The sequence below is a fragment of the Hypanus sabinus genome, chromosome 4, assembly GCF_030144855.1.
Source record: "Hypanus sabinus isolate sHypSab1 chromosome 4, sHypSab1.hap1, whole genome shotgun sequence".
Lineage (NCBI taxonomy): Eukaryota > Metazoa > Chordata > Chondrichthyes > Myliobatiformes > Dasyatidae > Hypanus > Hypanus sabinus.
In genome coordinates, this window is record NC_082709.1 from 12,732,029 (window position 1) to 12,752,390 (window position 20,362).

The following is a 20,362-nucleotide window of genomic DNA, read 5'->3' on the forward strand; positions in this document are numbered from 1 at the left end:
CTGCAGAGAGTGGTGCCGACAGCCCAGCGCATCTGTAGATGTGAACTTCCCATGATTCAGGACATTTAGAAAAACAGGGCTCAAAGGATCACTGGGGACCTGAGTCACCCCAACCACAAACTGTTCCAACTGTTACCATCCGGGAAATGGTACTGCAGCATAATAGCCCGGACCAACGGGCTCCAGGACAGCTTCTTCCACCAGGCCATAAGACTGATTTATTCACACTGATATAATTGTATTTCAATGCGATATTGACTGACCTGTTGTACATACTGTTTATTACAAATTACTATAAATTGCATATTTAGAAGGAGACGTAATGTAAAGATTTTTACTCCTTGTGTATGTGAAGGATGTAAGTAATAAAGTCATTTCAGGTGCTCTACGACTCAGTGGTGGCCAGCATTCTATTCCACGCTGTCGTCTGCTGGGGCAGCAGGGTGAGAGTAGCTGACACCAAGATGGATAAGCTCGTCAGGAAGGCTGGTTCTGTTCTGGGAGTGGAACTGGATTCGCTGGTGCCTGTGTCTGAGAGAGGAGGATGCTGCAGAAGCTACAGAGCATTATGGACAATCCCTCTCACCCCCTCGATGACATACTGGACAAACTGAGGGGCACTTTAGGAACAGACTGGTTCCACTGAGGTGCACCACTGACCATCACAGGAGATCCTTTCACCCTGTGGCTATAAGATTCTACAACTCCTCCCTGAGTATCTAAATATGTAGTTTCATTGCACATCTGCATTTTGCACTATTACTTTTTAATCCACATTTTGTATCCTTCTTCGTATCTCAAATCTTTTTTTTTGAATTTCAAAGTATATATTTCTGACTGAACAACCTTGCAACAATAATTTCCTTCGGGATAAATTTACTGATCCATTTAACCACATGATCATCCAGATCATTGATGATGTTGACAGTCATTTGATGCGATAACAAATTTCAAACATCTGTGATATTCTTATAGAAAATAGAACATAGAAAGCTACAGCACATTACAGGCCCTTTGGCCCACAATGTTGTGCCAAACTCTGGAAACTGCCTAGAATTACCCTACTGCATAGACCTCTATTTTTCCAAGCTCCATGTACCTACCTAAGAGTCTCTTAAAAGACCCTATTGTATCTGCCTCCACCACCATCGCTGGCCGTACATTCCAAGCATCCACCATTCTCTGTGTGAAAAACTTACCTTTGACATCCCCCTTGTACTTACTTCCAAGCACCTTAAAACTTTGCCCCCTTGTATTAGCCATTTCAGCCCTGGGGAAAAGCCTCTGGCTATCCACACGAACAATGCCCCTCATCATCTTTTACACCTTTATCTTATACTTCATCTCCTTGTTGTGCTTCTGTATTATCAGGGTAAGTGCAGCTGGAAACACCGCCAATCAAACAGCAATGGAAAAGGATAACAATTCACTGATGGAAAATGCAGATAAGAATATTTCAGCAATAAACAGTCATGGTAAGTGCCTCCTGTAAATTAAGGAAGTTGGTATTATAGTCCCTCAAAATTTCAAAGATTCAATGTACATTTATTATCAAAGCATGTACGCAGTATACAAATTAGTCTTCTTGTAGACAGCCACGAAACAAGACCGTGGAACCCATTCAACGAAAAGCATCAAACCACATCACTCCCCCACAACTCACAAAAAAAATACACAAATTGCAAAAAAAAAGAGCCAGAAACACAGAATATAAAACCGTTAGCTTACAATGTCAACATGGACAGAGTCCAGGCATATTCAATTCAGTTCAGTTTAATCTAGTGCTATGTCAGTCATTATCTGCAGGCCATCCTGATCAAAATCACACCAAATGGCATAAAAAAAGGGATTGACCAGAAAAACACATCCTAACCTGAACTACAGAGTCCAATCCACAAACGGATTTGTTTAAACCTTGCCCAAGACCCCAGACTCTGGCATCATCACTGTTTAAATGCATGGATTTGATAGTTTCAAAGTAACTTCAATAATTAGCATGTAACTTGACACAGATATGAAATATTTTCCTTCTTTCCATTTGCATGTCTTTAAATTCACTCTTTGATTTTAATATTGTTAGAGTGATTTCATACAACTTTTGGATCTGACTATCATTGGAATGTTGTATATTCTCAGATGCTAACTTAAAATTCAGGCTCATTATATTGCAGTGGAGAGAAAAACACGTAAGTCTTTAGATCAGTTGACTAACAGGCTTGTAAAGCTGCATTGTGGTTAGGTTGTGAAAATGATACATTATTAAAAATCATGAAATTTTTACCATCTCTGATTTTAGAACAAACTGACAAATTTATTCTTGGTGAAAGCTCGTAGAAGAAAATTCATTGTTGGTATATCTCCCAATGATCAGTGAAGCAGTGATCAGAGATCGGCACGGCAGCATAGTGTAGTACAGTACAGGTGACATAGGTTCAATTCCCACTGCTGCCTGTAAGGAGTTTGTACGTTCTCCCTGTGACCACCTGGGTTTCCTCTGGGTGCTCCAGTTTCCTCCCACAGTCCATGGTCGGTCAGTTGGTCATTGTAAATTGCCCCGTGATTAGGCTGAGATTAAATTGGGGGTTTGCTGGGTGGTGTGGCTCAAGGGCCTGGAGGACCCTATTCCACACTGTATCTCAATAAATAAATAAAACAATTCTACCCCAGCTCACCAGAGACCTAAGTTGTTTCACTGAACCTGGTAGCTGTCTCTGAGATCTACTCAGTGGCAGCAGCTGCTCTAATGCACAGTTGGAATGCAGAAAGTCCTCGGGTTATGAATGAGTTCCGTTCCTTGTCCATCTTTAAGTCGGATTTGTATGTAAGTCGGAACAGGTACATCCGGTATTATTTAGCGCAGTTAGTCAAACGTTTGTCTTAGCATATAGTATATATTTTACCTTTCTATGCATATAAAACACTTAAGAAATGTATGTATTCCAATAATTAAACCACTGCGTTGCTTAGTAACAATTGTAGTTCTCATTGCGGCAGGGCCTTTCACTTGCTCCATTATTCTCACTTTATCCTTTAAAGTTGTTCCGATTGTTGGCCGACTGTAGCCTAACGCTTTTCCAATGACCGATAGCGTTTCACCTCTTTCCGATCGCTTTATTATTTCCACTTTATTTTCAATCGTGATCGTTTTCCATCGGTGGAACAGAAACACCGCAGATTCAGCAGCAGCCACGGGTGGCGGGTCTGGAGCTCCCCCGGGTCCTAAAGTCGACCCACACTGAACCAGGTGCCACTCACAGGAGTTTTTATTTTTCCACACCATTTTCTGTAAACCCTAGAGACTAGTGTGTGTGAAAAATCCGGGAGATCAGCAGTTTATGAGGTACTCAGACCACCCTGTCTGGCACCAACAATAATTCCCTGGTCAAAGATCATATTTCCTCCTTATTCTGATGTTTGCTCTGAACAACAACTGAACCGCTTGACCATGTCTGCATGCTTTTATGCATGGAGTTGCTGTCATATGAATGGCTGATGAGGTATGTGCACTAACAAGCAGGTATACATATGTACCTGATAAAGTGGTCATTGTGTGTGAAGTTCCTTGAGATAGAACCTGGCCATTCAGCTGAAACAGATCCATTCCAATCTCACGTGAGATATTTCGCACTTAATCTCCTGCAAGTTAGGACACATCGAGAGCATTGTGTTTGATAGTGAAATTATGACACTGTCTCACAAGTAAGTTTTAAACCTGGATTAAGATACATTTTTTACATTTAGAAATGATGAAACTATATGATTTCACCATTAAAAAGAAGGGAATGCCTGGCAGTACCTTTTAGAGTTTAGCAGACCCTGTGTTTATAACCATATAACAATCACAGCACGGAAACAGGCCATCTCGGCCCTCCTAGTCCGTGCCGAACTCTTAATCTCACCTAGTCCCACCTACCCGCACTCAGCCCATAACCCTCCACTCCTTTCCTGTCCATATACCTAACCAATTTTACCTTAAATGACACAACTGAACTGGCCTCTACTACTTCTACAGGAAGCTCATTCCACACAGCTATCACTCTCTGAGTAAATTCGGTGACCAGAACTGCACACAATATTCCAAATTTGGCCTTACCAATGCCTTGTACAATTTTAACATTAACATTACGTGCACGTCCATCAGATCTGCTATTTTACACCCTATGTCAGTCCAATATTCAGAATTACGTTATCTGAATGACAACATTTTCACTGTTTTTAAAGGCACTGTGAATGTGCTATCATATGCATTGTGATATAGACTAAGGCCATCTGGTCCAAGCTTTCTCCCAGGGGAATAAACCCAATAGCCCTGTTCTCCCTCTCCTTATTTCCTTGCATCAGTACAAACTAGTCTCTGTTCTTTGTGGCATTAGGTGTAAATTTGTTTTAAAACTATTTTATGCCATCGTTTTTTTCAAATGCTCCATGTGCTCCGCTACATACACACACGTGAAATCTGCTGTAATCTTAATCAATTTCAAGGCAAATTTAAAGTAAAATCTGTTATAAAAATAGTCTGTACACTCTTAAAGACCGCGTGACCCTGAGATGTGACATTCACCATAGGGAATGGCATGAGAATACATCATGTTGTGACTGGGCCAGGTAGCATGTGTTCAGTAAATTATTTCCTTCAGAAATTGTCTGGTGTGATTGTCTATATTACACCCATATTAAACGTCTTTTCTCTTATACAGCAACGTTGTTGTGGTAAGTGTATTGTGGACAATTACATCTAGCACATTGGTTTTTGGTGCTTCTGCAAGTGAGGGGAGGGAGGGTTGATGCTTATGTCGCTGCTCGTGCTTGGGAGGGGGGAAGGGGGCTTTGGGGTTCTGATGTTAACATTCATTCTTTTGGGTTTTTTTCTGTTTTGTGGATGTCTGTGAAGGGTAAGAATTTCAGGTTTTATGCTGCATACATTCTCTGCTGTTAAATTGAACCATCTGAAAAGGTTTGTGGAACTTGCAGTATATTATTGGAAGTATTTCGTGGAATTAAACTGATATGAGTTTTTTTTTTCATTTTAGCTGAAGAAAATTTAATCCACGAAATGCATCAGAAAGCTTCTGATGAAACACCAGCCACTTCCTGCTTGACTCCATCAGAAATGGGAACATTGACTGAGGCAGATACAACTAGAGGTGTGACAACCGATCTTCCTGCACAAGATTCTAACAGTGTGCAGCTGACCAATGTGACTGTCAGTGATCAGAAAAGGAAGTCGGATGCAACAGAGGTAAATGAGGTGAAATCTGAAGAGATTATTTCAGATGAAGCTAACAAAGCACTGGATTTTCGAGAGACTGGCAGTGCCAAACCAGTGAATGGCACTCCTACTTCATCACATGATGAAACTTTGAAAAATATTTCTGAAAGTGTGAGCAAGCCTGAAGATAATAAATTCAGTTTGCCTTTGTCATCTCAGCAACCAAATTCTGACTCTGTTTCAACTAACTCTACAGACCTAACTGTACAGAACCTCACCAATAAGGAAGACTTGTCTGTTAGTAACCAACCAATTACAGAACCTTCATCATTCTCTCAATCCTGTGATGCAGAGCCAACCAAAGATACGATCATAGGGCCAGACAGTCCAACAAAAATACCAATAGTATACAGATCAGAATCTGAACCCAAACCTAAGCCATCCAATGAAATTACACGAGAATATATACCAAAGATTGGAATGACCACCTATAAAATCATCCCTCCAAAGTCATTGGAAAAGAATTCGTCAGCAATCTTACCAGAAGATGAAACAGTGGATCGGCAAATTTCTACTTGTGATTATGTCCCAGAGTCTGATGCTTCAAAACAGTTACTAAACAAATCTGATGTATCAGAAAGATCTCTATTGAGTGCTGCAAGGGGGGTGACAGGTATGCCTCGAGAAACTCATGAGAAGATGCAAAAATCAACGTCCATTGATTCTGCAACCCATTCCCCAGACACTGAAACGGCAATTTCTAAATCAGTTGTCAACAGTGAATCTGAACCACACAAGGAAATGGTTACCAGAAGAACACAAAGTGTTTCGGAGAAGAAAATGAAGCCTGGATCTGCTTTCCTGCAGTTACATAAAAGAAGCTCAGGTCAATATGTTACCTCTGCACTTGCTAGAAGTTCCAGTTTACCGTCCCAGCCCAGCTTGGACATGGCAAGAGAAGAAAATGGAGGTTCATTTCAGGATCTTAGTCCAATAAGTGGAACTGATGGAGAGCTCATAATTCCGCCACCACCAGAATTTGCTGGTACATCTGAAGAAAAAGTCCAAAACAAAATGTCCAAACCTGGTGGAACTTCTGCATCCCGACCTTCTCAGCCTCCAAAAGTACCAAAAAAGCCATCTTTCCGTGTAAACTTGAATGATACGAAAGGTGTTCGAACTACCATTACTTCCAAAGCCTACACTCCTACCTCGCCATCACCCTTTGCTCTTGCAGTGTCTTCAGCAGTCAAAAAAACTCAAACAAATACAACATACTCATTTAAGCCCAAGCCTGTTGAAACCAGTTCATCAAACCAACCTTCTCTCGTGGACTTTGGAAACAAAGAATCATGTTCAATTCCCAAAGAGCCCAACGACAACAGCATATCAAAACAGGTAACAATATTTCAGCAATGGCGAATAATTTATTTTTCCGTGATTAATTAAATACAGATATTTAAGGATCTGTCAGAGTGTGCAGATGCTCAAATCTAGAACAAAAAAAACAACGGCTATACGAACACAGGGTGAGAGTATATCCCAAGAGGAAAATGGACAGTGGGTGCTTTAGGTCTAGGCCAGGGGTTCCCAACCTTTTTATGTCATGGACCAATACCATTAAGCAAAGGGTCTGTGGACCCCAGGTTGGGAACCCCTGACTCGAGTCTGAAGGAACAAAGGGGAAATGGCCAGTGAGGGGAAGGGGTGGAACCAGGGCTGGCAATGACAAATGGATCGTAGTGAGGATGGCTGATAAGCAGATGGAGCAGGGAAGGGTAGAAATGGTGACAGAGACAGTGATGTTTGATTAAAGGAACTTCTGTTTTTCTAGCATACAGCTTATATACTTCCCCCAACAAAACTTGCAGTGCACTTCCATTCAATATTGTCAAGTCATCTGCCAAAATTCAGGTCATCAGGTCAAATTTGGAGAATTGTTAGAAATTTGCATCAAATTGTGTAAATTAACTATGAACAAAAGAGCTTCCATGATAGGTTTAAATCTTCTTTTCAATGAGAGTTTAGTAAGACCCTCTTTCACTGCTCCCCCTCTGTGGTCTGTGCTGTTGTCCAACTCTTCGACCATGTACTCACCCAGACTCGCTACCACAGCCACCTATCCTTCCAGGGAACTACCTTCACCGTCATTTTGTTCCTATCAGATCCCTTCTTCTACATCCCTTTATTTTTCCAACCCACCTGGCTTAACTATCACCTTCTAGCTCTCCTCCTTCCCCTCCCCCCACCTTTTTACTCTTCTTTGTCAGTCCCGAAGAAGGGTCTCCGCCTGAAACTTCGACTGCTTATTCATTTGCGTAGATGCTGCTTGACCTGCTGATTTCCTCCGGCATTTTGTGCATGTGGCTTCAGCTTCTGGGATAGTTATGTTAAATTATATACACTGTTGTATAATATGAAGGACAGAATTATTATATCAGTTACTACACATGCCATTATTGTACATTAAGGAGCTGTGCTAAATCAGCTCTCTTCTTTTCCTGCCTTTAAGATATACACACCAGTGTCCTAAATAGAATTTGAAGTTAATTCCTTCCGGTGGCAGAAATTAGCAGATGGGAAGCTGCTGGTAATTTTCATGGTCCATTTCTCAATGATCCTGACTAAATTGGCTGCCAGTTATTTTACTTTCATGTCTCAAAGCACAACTGACCTAAAATGCTTGGTTCTCCAATTAAAACCACAAATAAATTTGAATATTATGCACATGCATCACAAGTTGAAGAGATTTATGACAGACCCGTGAGAAGTTGGTCCTCCAGCGTCATTTGAACACCAGCGGGTTAGGGCATCTGCTGTATCCCCAAAGGCTGCTCCTTGCTTATTGAAGTTCCAGCCTACTCCAAAAGGAGAAGCATTTGTCAGAGGGAGATTCACATGTACGGATTTTATTTTGGCTGCTGTGGCTGTGCGAAATGGATTTCTGATAGAGGAACTCAGCAAGTCGGGCAGTATCTGTGGTGGGGAATAATCAGAATCAGATTTAATATCACCAGCACATGTCCTGGAATCTGTTAGCTTTAAAGCCGCAGTTAAATACATGTGAAATACGGGGGGGGGGGGGGGGGAACGAAGTTACATTAAGTATGTATATGTCTAATAAATAGTTAAGTTGAATAAGTAGTGCAAACTAAGAAATAAAAAAAGTAGGGAGTTGGTGTTCGTGGGTTCAATGTCCATTTAGAAACCTGATAGCAGAGAAGAGGAAGCTGTTCCTGAATTGCTGAGTGTGTGCCTCCTTCCTGACGGTGACATCGTGAAGAGGGCATTTCCTGGGTGGTGGGGATCCTTAACGATGGATGCCGCCTTACTGCGGCACAAGACCTTGGAGATGTCTTGGATACTATGGAGGCTGGTACCCTGATAGAGCTGACTAATTTTACAAGTTTCTGCAAGTTGTCTATCTTGTGCAGTAGCCGACCCCCCCCCCCCCCCCCCCACCACACCATACCAGACTGTGATGCAGCCAGTCAGAATACTCTCCATGGTTCATCTATAGAAGGTTTTGAATGTTCTGGTTGACAAAACAAATCTCTTCAGACTCCTAATGAAATACAGCTACTGCCTTGTCTTCTTCATAGCTGCATAAATATGTTGCATTCAGGTTAGGTTCCCAGAGATACTGACACCCAGCACTTGAAATTGCTCACTCTCCCTACAAGTGATTCCTCTATAAGAATTGGTTCATGTTCCCTCGTTTTACCCTTCCTGAAGTTCACAATCAGCTCTTTGGTCTTGCTGACATTGAGTGCAAGGTTGTTACTGTGACACCACTCAACTATCGGGTATATCTCACTCCTGAACGCTCTCTCGTTACCATCTGAAATTCTGCCAACAATAGTTGTCTCATCGCCAAATTTGTAGATGGCATTTGAGCTGTGGCTAGCCACACAATCATGGGTGTAGAGAGAGTACAGTAGTGGGCCAAACGCCTGTGGCGCGCTAGTGTTAATTGTCAGCAAGGTGGAGATGCTATTTCCAATCCACACAGATTGATGTTTCTTGGTTAGGAAGCCAAGGATCCAGTTGCAGAGGGAGATGCAGAGGCCCAGGTTCTGTAGCTTTTCGATCAGGACTGTAGGATTGATTTTGTTAAATGCTGAGCTGTAGTCAATAAACAGCATCCAGAGATAGGTATTTGCATTGTTCAGGTGATCCAAGGCCATTGGGATCATGCCCGCTGTAGACCTGTTGTGGCAATAGGCGAATTGCAGTGGGTCCAGGTCTTTCCTGAGACAAGTGTTGATTCTAGCCATAAACAACGTCTCAAAGCATTTCATCACCATAGATGTGAGCGCTACTGGACCATAGTCATCTCACACTGCCCTTCTTGGGCTCTGGTATAATTGTTTCCCTTTTGAAGCAGGTGGGAATTTCAGACTGTAGCAGTGAGAGATTGAAAATGTCTTTGAATACACCCTCTAGTTGGTTGGCATAGGTATTCAGAGCCTTACTAGGTAGACCATTGGGTCTGCTGCCTTGTGAGGATTCACCCTCTTGAAAAACAGCCTGACGTCAGCCTCCAAGACAGAGATCTCAGGGTCCTCAGATGCTGCAGGGATCCTCATATCCTCAAAACAGTCAAGGTTTTGGGCTGAGATCCTTCATCAGGACTGTAGAAGAAGGGGAAGGAGTACAAGCTGGCAGGTGATAGGTAAGACCAGGTGAGGGGTAGGTGGGTCAGTGGACGAGAAAAAGTGAAGTAAGAAGCTGGGAGGTCATAGGTGGGAAAGGTAAAGGGGCTGAAAAAGGAATCTGATAGGAGAGCACAGTAGACGACGGAAGAAGGGGAAGAACAGACACCAGAGGTAAGTGACAGGCAGAGGAGGAGAAGGGGTGAGAGGGGAAATGGAAAAAGAAGGAAGGGGGAGGGAGGAGAAATTAACAGAAGAAAGAGAAATCAATGTTCATGCCTTTGGGTTTGGTGACTATCCAGAAGGAATATGAGGGCACCTGCAGGAGGATCTCAGCTCAAAATGTCAACTGTTCATTCATTTTCACAGATGCTGCCTGATCTGCCGGGTTCCTTCAGCATTTTATGTGTGTTTCTTTGGATTTCCAGCATCTGCAGAATCTCTTAAATTTTTGGAATTTGAGGTGTTGTTCCTCCAACCTGAGTGTTGAGTAAAGGGGGCCCTGGATCTACATTTTGGGATGGGAATGGGAAGTTGAATTAAAATGGGTGGCCACAGGAAAATCCTGCATTTGATGGCGGACAGAGCGAAGTTGCTCAATGAAGCGGTCCCCAATCTATGTCGGGTCTCAATAATGTAGAGGAGGCTGTACCAGGAGCACCAGATACATCTTTTATCTGGTGACTGGCAGGTGAAGTGTCGCCTCACCTGAAAGGGCTGTTTGGAGTCATGACTGGTGGTGAAGGATGAGGTGTAAGAGCAAGTGTTAGAGTTGTCCCACTTGCAGGGTTAAGAGCCAGGAGGGAGATCAGTGGGAAGGATTGAGTGGACAAAGGGAGTCTTGTAGAGAGCAGTCCTGATGGAAGTTGGAGAGTATGGGGGGTGAGCATGGCTAGGAAGGTGTGCTGAGTGGTAGATGGTGGAAGTTACGGAGAATGACCTGCTGGAAACAGAAGCTCCTGGGGTGGTAGGTAAGGACAGGGGAAACCCTGTCACTGTTAAAGTGGCAGGAGGATAGGGTGAGGGCAGATATGGAGGAGATCGATGGTGGTGGAAGGAAACCCTGTCTTTAAAGAAGGAGGACAGCTCAGATGTTCTTTGCGGGTGTTTGTGGCTCCACCTTGGGTTTGGAGAAAGCGAGGGGAACTGAAAGAGAAACTATTGAGGGCATAATCCGGTTCCACCAGATGAGGGAGAGTGGTGGTGGAGGGGAACTGGTTAGATCTGTTTTCCTGGAAGAAGTGGAGAGCTTTACGTCTTCCTGATGAGTGATATAGGGACTGGATGTCCATAGTGAAAATGAGGAGATCAGAGCCAGGGAACTTAAAGTGATTGAAGTGATTAAGAGTGAATGAAGTGTCATGGATGTCATGCACAGAACAATGGTATAGTAGTTTACAGGTAAATATTTAATACATTTATGATTTCCAACAGATCAATATGTTTTTAAAGCTGGAAGTTTCTTCTGGTTTAATATGTAAAGTTTAGTGAGATTACAACAGTTTTTGAGGAATGACAGTGCAAGGGTGCATTGCCAGGTGACGACCTCCACTGTAGGTGCAGATAGCCATGAGGAGACTGTTAAGCTCCTTATGTTGGCTTCTTGTAAGATAATGCTCTCTACAGTTATGGCTACAAGCTTTCATGGGTTTTGTTTTTGCCAATTGCCATGGTTGAAGGAAAACTTTCCCCAGTTGTGGATAAACTTTGAATTTAAGTATTCATTTAATTATCATAGTCCATATAAGCACCAAAAATGTGGGTCCTGCTGGGAGAGTGCTAGAGTCTGTATTTAAATTGTAGTATATCAAAGGAAATGATTTCTAGATTTTTATCTGAGCTATGCACAAAAGGTAAACCAATAGGTAGATGAAATGCATTCCTGAGAGGGCGCTGTCAGAAGATACTTTGGCGGCTTTAATGATTTATTTATTTAGAAATACAGCACAGAAAAGGCGCTTCTGGCCATTTGAGCTGCGCTAACCAGCAATCCCCCGATTTAATCTGTGCCTAATCATGGGAGAATTCACAATGACCAATTAACCTACATCTTTGGGCTGAGGGAGTACAAATTCTTTGCAGGCAGCAACGGGAATTGAACCCAGATCGCTGGAACTGCAAAGTACTGTGCTAACTACTACTCTACCGTGCCACCCCATATCTGGAGAAGGAGGAAAATCTCCACTGGGACAGGCTCCACTTGAAAACGAAAGCACCAGTGTTCAAATTTTGAATATATCTTTTTAATGATACATTTAAATATACTATGGTAGAATGGAAGAATTTGAGTAAAATTCAAAAGAAATATTTATCAGAATAGTTGTTTGTATCAAACTAAACAGTGTTGTTCAGCCGGTGCCACAAACCTCAAAGGTAAAAGGGCATGAGTGATTATGCTGAAGATGTCCTAGCAAGATTCATAAAGAAATGGTTTCCTTTATTATAATAATACATTTGTCAATATGATGTCAAAATCTTTGTTCTGGAGTTGTGTACTTTTTTTTGGCTAATTGAAAGAAAATGATCCAGATCATCTTTCTTGAACATGAACAAAACTCAAAAGCAAACAAAAGTCTATCTGCCCCATTGAGAGACATAACCTATATTTAAAGCAACATTTGTTTTATTGTAAAGAAACTGCACCATGCAGTATGATGGCACAAGTGGTTGATAATCCTGCTTCAAGTTGCAAAGTACATTTATTACCGAAGTATGTATGCAGCAGACCTGAGGTTCATCTTCCCCACAGTCAGCCACAAAACAAAGAAAACCATGAAACCCATTTTAAGAAAAAACATCAACCCCCTGACACACATAATAAAAAAGCAAATCGTGCAAATGGCAACATAAAAAAAGAGTGAAAATCACAGACTATAAAACACACAATCGTGAGAGTCCAGGCATATTCAGTTCAACTCAATTTTTTGTTATCTGCAGGCTGCCCTGATTCAAAATCACCCAAAATAGGAGCACCCAGAGCAGAAACACATCATATGAAACTTCCATGTGGTAGTTCAACAACAGAGCAAATACAAAAGCCTTTGACTCTGAATATTTTGAGTAAGGCAACATAGCAGATAAATATTGTTCTGGATTTACTCCACTCCGAATTTTCACACTTGCTTTGCTTAAATAGTCTAATAAATATAACTGTTATTGAATATTAACTTGTTCGTGGACATTAATAATTTGCTTAAATCCAGGTCAAACTTTATTTATTCCATGGACCCCATGGAATGGTTGGCTCCATGGCATGAAAAAAATAGAGAAACCTTGGTTTAATGTCATAAAATAAAATTTGTTTTCAGCAGCATCACAGGCACATAAATTCAGACAGAACATAAATTATACAAAAACAGTACTAAACAAGATGTTAAAGGTTTAAAGTTTCATTTTATTGTCAAAGTATGTATGTATAATACAACTTTGATACTTAACTACTCCAGATAGCCAATGCATACAGAAAGACCATGGGTGTTGATGAAATAAAGACATCAACTCCACCCCACCCCAGCATAAAAAAGAAAAGAAACTCGCAGGCACCAAACTCCCCCCCCCGCTTAAAAAAACAGCCACAAAAAAAATCAATGATCCGTGACTCATAATAATTCCTGATCCCCTCCCCCCACTCGCAGGAAAGAACAGCGACAGTAGCACCAAAAAGACAAGTCCTTATTGGGAGGGCAAAGTTATCACTTCAAGATAACAAACCTGAATATAATCATTACTCTGACTAAATATCAAAAAAAGTGCAAATAAAAGCAAGTTCCCAGTTCACAACATTAAGCATCCTTCTCTTCCAGCTTTTAAATTCCATATCCATGCTATCCGAAAGCTTATACAAACGTTTGCTTTTGTGGATACATATAATCGTTTAATCTGATTGGACAGGGGGATGGGAAATTGAGTAGGCAATGGTCACAATATGAAAGAATTCACCCTGGAATGTGGGAGAGAGAAGCTAAAGTCAGATGTATCAGTATCACAATGGGTAAAGGTAATTACAGAGGCATGACAGGGGAGCTGGCCAAAATGATGGACAATGGCAGAGCAACAATGGCTGGAGTTACTGGGAACAATCAGGAAACTGCAGGTATTCGTATATGCATCCTCAGTAAGAAGTATTCTAAAGGCAGGATAAGGCGTGGCTGACAAAGGAAGTCAAAAACAGCATGATAGCAAAGACAAGGGCATACAATAGAGCAAAATTAGTGGGAAGTTAGAGGATTGGAAAACTTTTAAAAACTAACAGAAGGCAACTAAAAAGGTATGAAGAGCAAAATGATGATAATATCAAACTGAATACCAAACATTTTATCAGATACATCAAGAGTAAAAAAAGAGGTGAAAGCAGATATTGGGCCACTGGAAAATGACAATGGAGTGGTAGTAATTGGGAACAAGGAAATAGCTGATGAACTGAATTAAGTATTTTGCATCGGTCTTCATTGTGGAAGACGGTAGCAGTATGCTGCGTGTTTAGAAGTGTCAGGGCAAAAGTGAGTGCATTTTCTATTACCAGGGAGAAGGTGCTTGGGAAGCAAAAGGTCTAAAGGTGGACAAGTCACCTGGACCAGATGGTGTACACCCCAGGGTTCTGAAGGAGGTAGCTGAAGAGAATGTGAAGGCATTGTCAATAATCACTGAAGAACCACTAGATTCTGGAATGATCCCAGAGGACTGGAAAATTGCAAATGTGTCTCCACCCTTCAAGAAGGGAGGATGCAGAAGAAAGGAAATTATAGCCCAGTTAGTCTGACCTCAGTGGTTGGGAAGATGTTAGAGTCGATTATTAAGGATGAGGTTTTGAGGTACTTGGAGGCATGTGGTAAAATAGAGCAAAGTCAGCATGTTTTCCTTAAAGTGAAATCTTGCCTATCAAATTGTTGGAATTCTTTGAAGAAATAACAAGCAGGATAGACAAAGGAGAATCAGTTGATTTTGTGTACTTGAATTTTTAGAAGGCCTTTGACAGACAAGGTGCCACACGAGGCTGTTTAACAAGCTACAAGCCCATGGTATTACAGGAAAGATTCCAGCATGGATAAAGCAGTGGCTGATTGGCAGGAGGCATACAATGGGAATAAACCTTTTCTGGTTGGCTGCTGGTGACTGGTGGGGTTCCACAAAGGTCAGTATTGGGACCGGTTCTTTGTATATCAATGATTTGGATGGCGGAATTGATGGCTTTGTTGCAAAGTTTACGGACAGTCCATAAAAAGAAGGGCAGGTTGTGCTGAGGAAGCAGGGGGGAGACAGAAGGGCTTGGACAGATTAGGAGAATGGGCAAATAAGTGGCAGATGGAATACAGTATCGGGAAGTGTATGGTCATGCTCTTCGGTAAAAGGAATAAAAGCATAGACTATTTTCTAATCAGGGAGAAAATACAAAAAAAAGGATTTGGGACTCCTTGTGCAGGATTCCCTAAAGGTTATCTTGCAGGGTGAATTGGTGGTGAGGAAGGCGAATGCAATTTTAGCATTCATTCTGGGAGGATAGAATATTAAAGCAAGAACAGAATGCTGAGGCTTTCTAAAGCACCGGTGAGGAGGCCTCACTTAGATTATTGTGAGCAGCTTTGGGACCCTGTTCTAAGAAAGGATGAGCTGACATTGGAAAGGGTTCAAAGGAGGTTCTTGAAAATGATTCTAGGATTGAAAGGTTTATTATATGAGGAGTGTTTCATGGCTCTTGGTCTGTGCTTGCTGGAATTGAGAAGAATGAGCAGGGGGATCTCATTGCAACCTGTAGAATATTGAAAGACCTTGATAGAGTGGATGTACAGAGGATGTTGCTTATGGTGGGGGTATCTCAGACCAGAGGGCACAACCTCAGAATAGACGGACATCCATTTAGAATGGAGATGAGGAATTTCTTTAGCCAAAGAATGGTGAATCTTTGGAATTTGTTGCACTGGTGTTTGTTGAGGCCTGGTCATTGAGTGTATTTAATAGATTTTGATAAGTCTGTATTTGATAGATTCTTGATAAGTCTGGGGCATGGAAGTCTACAGGGAGAAGGTGGGAGAATGGGAAATGGATCAGCTGTGATCAAATGGCAGAGCAAGCTCAATAGGCCAACTGGCCTAATCCCGTGCCAATGTCTTATTGTCTTATTTGCATCAAGTATGTCCATTCCTCCATTAATAAGTGAACCCCCAACTTGAAGGACAATTTTCATAATGATTTATCAAATAAATGGTCTAAAACAGCTTTCCAATCCTGCTCTTTGTTGGGGCTTGCTGTGCAAAAATTGTCTATTATCCTTGCTATAACACAAGGATGAGAACACTACAAAACCACTACATTGAATTCAAAGCACTTAAGTGTTGAAGTGCTGTAGAAATAGAAACCCTCCTACAGAATCTGATCCCTCCATCTAGTTTACATATTCCCATTCCTCTATTCAGGGCCTCAAAGAGTCCTTCCACGTGAGGTAATCTACTGGGGTTGTCTGTCAGTGTCCAGTGCTCTCAATGTGGCCTCCTGTGCATTGGTGAGACCTATCGTAAATTAGGGGATTGCTTCATTGAGCACTTCCACTCTATGTGGAACTTCCCAGTGGCTAAACATTTTAATTGAGATTCCCATTCCCATTCTGACATGACAGTCAATGGCCTCCTTTTGTGCCAAGATGAGACCACTCTCAGGATGGAAGAGCAACACCTTATATTCCATCTGGGTAGCCTCCAACCGGATGTCATGAATATCAATTTCTTCTTCTGAGTTAAAAAACCTCCCCCTCCACCTTCCTCTATTCCTCACACTGATCTTTTATTTCTTCTCACTTGCCTATCATCTCTCCCAGATCCCGTCCTCCTTCCTGTTCTCCTATGGTCCACTTTCCTCTCCTATCAGGTTCCTCCTTCTCCAGCCCTTTACCTTTCCCACCTACTTGGCTTCACCTATCATCTTCTAGCTATCCTCCTGCCCCTCCACCCACCTTTTTATTCTGGCATGTTCCCCCTTCCTTTTCAGTCTTGAAGAAGGGTCTCAGCCTGAAACGTTGACTGTTCATTCACCCACCTCCTTCCCTTTATTCCATGGTTTTCTGTGCTCTCCAATCTGACTCCTCCTCCTTCACAAACACAAGAAATTCTGCAGAATACGTTCTTACAGAAACATCTGCATGATGCTAATAACACTCACATGACGCTGGAGAAACTCAGCAAGTCAGGCAGTATCTATGGAGGAGTAAACAGCTGGCATTTTGGGCTGAGACTGACACACTCAGTTCCTCTTTTTTCAGCACTTTACCTCTTCTACCTGTCATCACATCATTCACTTTCATTCCCCCTCCTCCACTCACTCAACTTCCCCCTCCCACCCTGGACTTGCCTATTTCCTGGCAGCTTGTGCTTCTCCTCCACTTTCTCATTCTGCCTTCTGCCACCTTTTCCAATGTCAATGAAAGGTTTTGATCCAAACCATCAACTGTTCTCTTCACTCCCTAGATGTTGCCCGACCTGCTGAGTTCCTCCAGCATTTAGTGTGTGTTGCATATATTTAGCTACAATAGCAATACTTCAAGGCTATCTCACCTGCAAAAGTGATTGATTACATTGGTATGTGGGAAGTTCAAATATATGGAGAAATTCTCAATATGTAGGCCAAGCTTTTACAACATGGAACCTTACTACGCAGTACAACGATATTGTGCCGAAACTTTAATCCACTTGAAGATCAATCCAATCCTTTCTTCCTAGATATCTGTCCATTCCTCATCACCCTTGTGCCTATCTAAGAGTTTCTTAAATGCTCCTAATGTATCTTTGGTGGTGGGATGGTGATTCATCTCTACCAAAGAAGGTGTCCTTCCCTCTGCTAGCCTGGGCAAGGCCCCACGATCAGGGTCACATGAAGCCCTGGGATGTATGAGTCTTGGCCGTATGAGCAGCTGGTGCATATCACAAGTCCTGGAGATGCAACCACTGACAGTAGGCAGACAATCTCTAAAGAGTATTGATAATGGCCGTGGTCACCTGTCTTGTAAAGACGCTGCCCAGAAGAAGGCAATGGCAAGAACTAATGAGGATGATGACTGTGTATAAGTAAGAAATCAACAGAAGGGATGTGGCGTAAAGGATCACCGAAACAACTGTAATAGGGGAGTGAACAGGCACAGAAGAGTGGCTGCCAGAGTGAGCGAGCGAGCGAGCCAGTAAATCTGCTCAGAGCTCCGATTGGATTGGCTCAGCCCCTGATAATTGCTGCTTGTGAGGGTGGTGAGGCATGTGAAAATGCCCCATTCCCATCCAGCAGAAGATGCCCACAGTCCCGGTGTAGGCAGCAAATCCATTCCCACCATCCCACTGGCCTCCCAAATTCTTCTCATTCGGGCACGGTGCCTGTAAGTCAGACGTTCGTAACCTGGACAGAACATAAAAGCTGGAACCAGCACTACAAGTGATTTGAGAAACTCAAAGGTTTGAGAATTGCCCTTATTGAGGAAGTGTTTCGAAATCAGTTTATAACCTGCTGCAACAATACAAAAAGTGCTAGTTTTGAATGTCACAGCCAGTCAGGTACAGTAAATGATTTTAATTATTAACAAGCTCTTTAATGTTTTTATTGCTTATTTTAAATACTATATTTTAATATTTGCTATTTATTTATTAATAAAGTAACTATTAATTTAGCAAATAATATGCTATATAAAAATGTATAGCGACCTCATAATATTACTCAATCTTTGCAGCTTTTCAGTATAGTGATTCACTGTTCCAGTGGACAGATTCTCATGATGAGCATATACTGTATTTTAGTAACCGTATCTCAGGGGATCGATCTGTTGTATTCCAAAGAAGGATTAGCTGCTTATATTTTAGATAGCGCTCACTTGGAGTATTGTGCTAAGGAAAGATGTGCTGACATTAGGGAGGATTCAAAGGCGGTTTACAAAAATGATTCTGGGATTGAAAGGCTTGTCACATGAGGAGCGTTTGGCTTTGGGCCTGTACTCACTGGAGGTCAGAAGAATGAGAGGTGACCTCATTGAAACTTCCATTGAAAGGCCTTGACAGAGTGGATGTGCAGAGGATGTTTCCTGTGATGGGAGAGTCTAAAATTGGAGGACACAGCCTCAGAATAGAGGGGCATCATTTTAGAATGGAGTTGAGGAGGAATTTCTTTAGCCAGAGATTAGTGAATCTGTGGAATTTGTTGCCACAGGCCAAGTCATTGAGTATATTTAAATCAGAGGTTGATAGACTCTTGATTAGTCAGGGCATCAAGGAAAAAGGGAGAAGGCAGGAGATTGGGGCTGAGAAGGAAAATGGATCAGCCGTGATTAAATAGTGAACAAACTCGATGGGCCAAATGTCCTAAATCTATTCCTTTAACTTATGGTCTTATGGGAAGAAGGTAAAGTAAAACCTGAATTTACACAACATACTTTTCAAAAACAAACATTCTCAATTGTAGGTGTATTGTAATCTTTTACAGATGTGCTTTCTTGATGGGGAAATGAAAAAGGACTGTAGCAATGCAGTGGCAGAAACCCAACCACAGATGCCATCGCCTGTAAGAAAAACCAAGCCTCCTTTGACTTCCCAAATCACTGACCCAGGACAAATTCATCAAGCGGTACTGGATGCAATTCGCTCAGGAGAAGGAGCTGCTAAACTTAGAAAAGCACAATCATTTACCACAATATAAAAATGTGCACTAATAATTTTCTAAATTTGAGTTGATCAACTTATTTTCATATTTATCCAAATTCAATTGAGAGATTTGAGTTGTAATTATTGTAAAAGCACCTGCTGTGCACAAGTCGTCAGTATCTTTTTCTTGCACTACATATGGCATTTCACTGGATTAGGTAAGGTTGTGTCTTGGAATTGACTGGATGTAATACTTAGTGTAATTGTGAACCTGAAGATACAAAATACTGTATGTCTTATGTGAAAATTGTGTGCACTTAATAAAACAGCCTCAATTTCACACTTCTGGATGAAAAATTACATTTTTGATGTACATAAGTAGATGCAATAATTGTGAAAGCATTATTGTAACAAGGATGAGAATGTTTTAAAAATCAGTTGAAAATATAACTGCCATATTTTTCTAAGTCTGAGTTGTCTTAAAACTTTCAAGCTTATATAGTTTAGTAATAGGATTTTCAACTGTTGCTCAGAAGTGTACTGTATATAACCCATTCAATACTTTAAGTTCTCTGTTCAATATTCAGCAGTGTTGCTTTTTGCACATTGTATTTTGTTTGTTGCTGAAACTACGTCTCCAAATGGGAGGTCTGCAATGAATTTTCCAAATTAAAGCATTGATGGGCTTTATGTAAACTCAATGTCAAATCAGTGTGTAATAAACACAGAAAGCATATGATATGTTTGGTGAAAATTCAGTCTAGGTAGAAGCGCTCTTCTCTGTTACAAAGCTATTATGTTGATTCTTTGTGTTATACCAAAGGACTTTTTCATCTTTGTTCATCTTTAATGCTTAAAACAACTTTTGATTCAAAAAGTTGATGAATTGTTTAAAG

The 20,362-nt window shown here is 41.5% G+C and overlaps 1 protein-coding gene across 5 annotated transcripts in view; it reads left to right on the top strand.

The window, feature by feature from the left end:
• The window catches only part of cobll1b (cordon-bleu WH2 repeat protein-like 1b), a 163,820-nt gene extending 144,014 nt beyond the window's left edge, over positions 1 to 19,806 (top strand). For all 5 annotated transcript variants that reach the window (XM_059966438.1, XM_059966439.1, XM_059966440.1 and 2 more), the window contains 3 exons: positions 1,372 to 1,475; positions 5,031 to 6,607; positions 19,309 to 19,806. In XM_059966438.1, coding sequence (XP_059822421.1) covers positions 1,372 to 1,475; positions 5,031 to 6,607; positions 19,309 to 19,521 — 1,894 coding nt within the window. In that variant the 3' untranslated portion in view covers positions 19,522 to 19,806. The remainder of the gene's footprint in view (positions 1 to 1,371; positions 1,476 to 5,030; positions 6,608 to 19,308) is intronic.
• Positions 19,807 to 20,362: the final 556 nt, after the last annotated feature.